Source organism: Pygoscelis adeliae, unplaced genomic scaffold (genome assembly GCF_000699105.1).
Source record: "Pygoscelis adeliae isolate BGI_AS28 unplaced genomic scaffold, ASM69910v1 Scaffold421, whole genome shotgun sequence".
NCBI lineage: Eukaryota > Metazoa > Chordata > Aves > Sphenisciformes > Spheniscidae > Pygoscelis > Pygoscelis adeliae.
Genome location: NW_008824011.1, coordinates 115,526 through 117,363, shown reverse-complemented (window position 1 = coordinate 117,363; position 1,838 = coordinate 115,526). Strand labels below are relative to the sequence as shown.

Below are 1,838 nucleotides of genomic sequence, written 5' to 3'. Positions count from 1 at the left end.
GGCCCCGCGGCAGGGCGGGAGGCGCGAGGACAGTCCCACGGGACGGCACGTGCACCCACAGTCCAGGCCCCGCGACGCTCCACAGACACTCAGAAGCTCGCCCGGACGGCGGTGGCCTTCCCAGCTCCGACAGACGCACAAAGCAACAACGTCCACGCCACAGAGAACAAGGCCTGGCAAGGCTTTTTTTTTTTTTAATACAACAAAACAAAATGGTTTTTAATAAACATTTATTGATGCAACTTGTTACACCTTTAGAACCGCAGCTTCTGGAAGAACCACTTATTCTTGCCAGTCTTGTACCTGAAAGAGGAGTGCAGAGGTTAGAGAGTGCTCTGTACCGGCAGGCAACAGCCCAAGACCCGCAGCCGCGCTCCCCGTGCCCTCCCACAGGCAGGACGCAGCGCCCAGCTCACCCAGAGGCAATTCACCCGCTCTCCTCAGCCCGGGCTGCAACTAGGCCCACTTTAAACGTTTGAACTGCTAAGGGAAGCCGATGTCAGCTTCCAGATTTTCTCACGAAGGACACCCGCACGACGGCGGTTTCTACCCCGAGAGGCAAGAAAGCAGCGTGTGGCAGTCCCGCTAGACATCCCGCACGGAGGGCGGCCATCGGGAGGGGCCCTCGGAGAGCAGCCTATGATCACGGGCAGAGTGCTTTGAAACAGCCAACGCCCCGGGCTGCCCGCGAGACACCCTGTGTCCCGCTGAGGCCGCACAGCTCCTTCCGCGGGAGGAGCTTCTGAACAGAAAACTGGAGAGAAGGACCACTGACCCGAACGCTCCTGGGCAAAGCGTCAGCGCTGCCCTGCCCCGCTAAGCCCAGCGACAGACAGCGGATGAACGGGCAGCGAGACACCGAGAGATCGTCATCTGGCACCTGAAAGGCCCCGCTCATGCTGGCACGAGGCTGCAGCATCATCGTAAACGTCAGGCTGGTCTACAGCTGTTGGTAAACTGTTCCCCACCTCAGCCCGTCAACTCTCTGAACAGACAGTTGCACAAACACGCACAGAAGGTGAGGAGGAATGCGCTCAACCAAAAACGCGTTCAAAAAAGCGTCCAACCCGGGACTCACCCCGGCTGTGGCACAACCGCGCCGAGCCCTCGCCACAGGGACGGGTGCTGACACCACTGAAGAGACGAGCTTCCCACTCACCTTTCCTCAAACTTCACCTTGGCTTCACGTCTCGCTTTGCGTTTTAGAGCGGGGTCCCTGAACACGTCCTTATTGACCACTGTTTTGTCCAGCGGAATATCGACAGAATACCTGGGCAAGAGAGCGGCAAGGTTTGAAACAGCCACGGTACCTGGCACAAGGGCGAGAACACCGCGGGCAGCCCGAGCGGGTCAAATGCACGTACTAGGGCCAGGTTAAGGGACTACAGCTCTTAAAGCCTCCTGAATTCTGGAAATCACCGCAGCACTACAGCGTCCAGGGACATTTAATTCAGCCTACAAACGGAACAGCTACACGCTTCACAAGAGACCGGCAGCTCTACCCAGCACGTTGTACTGGGCAGCCTGTTCCCGCAGGAGCTCAAAGGGGACGGGAAGAAACGTCACTGGGCCCCAACAGCTCTGCCAGCACCCCCAGACCCTCACGGTTGTTTCAAAGGCTCATCCACGGGCACCCCGCGACTGCGAGGAAAGGCAGTGTGGCTGAAGTAAGAGCCAACTGCCTTATTTCGGAGGTTCACGTTCCCCCTTATTTCGGAGGTCCGTATTTCCCCTCAGCCTCACCCCCCCGCGTCCCTGCTTTTGCAGAGCGCGTGGCCCGCGCTCGTTCAGCCACATCATCAAGCGCCTCGGTGACTCCCAGCACGCGCCAGAGAGGA

At 58.9% G+C, this 1,838-nt stretch overlaps 1 protein-coding gene across 1 annotated transcript in view; it reads right to left on the bottom strand.

Annotated features, from left to right (window-relative positions):
• The window catches only part of LOC103919321 (interferon-induced 35 kDa protein-like), a 7,162-nt gene that overhangs the window by 4,145 nt on the left and 1,179 nt on the right, over positions 1-1,838 (bottom strand). Inside the window, exons 2-3 of the mRNA XM_009326820.1 lie at positions 1,160-1,270; positions 776-899 (exon numbers count right to left, since the gene is read on the bottom strand). Coding sequence (XP_009325095.1) covers positions 776-899; positions 1,160-1,270 — 235 coding nt within the window. The remainder of the gene's footprint in view (positions 1-775; positions 900-1,159; positions 1,271-1,838) is intronic.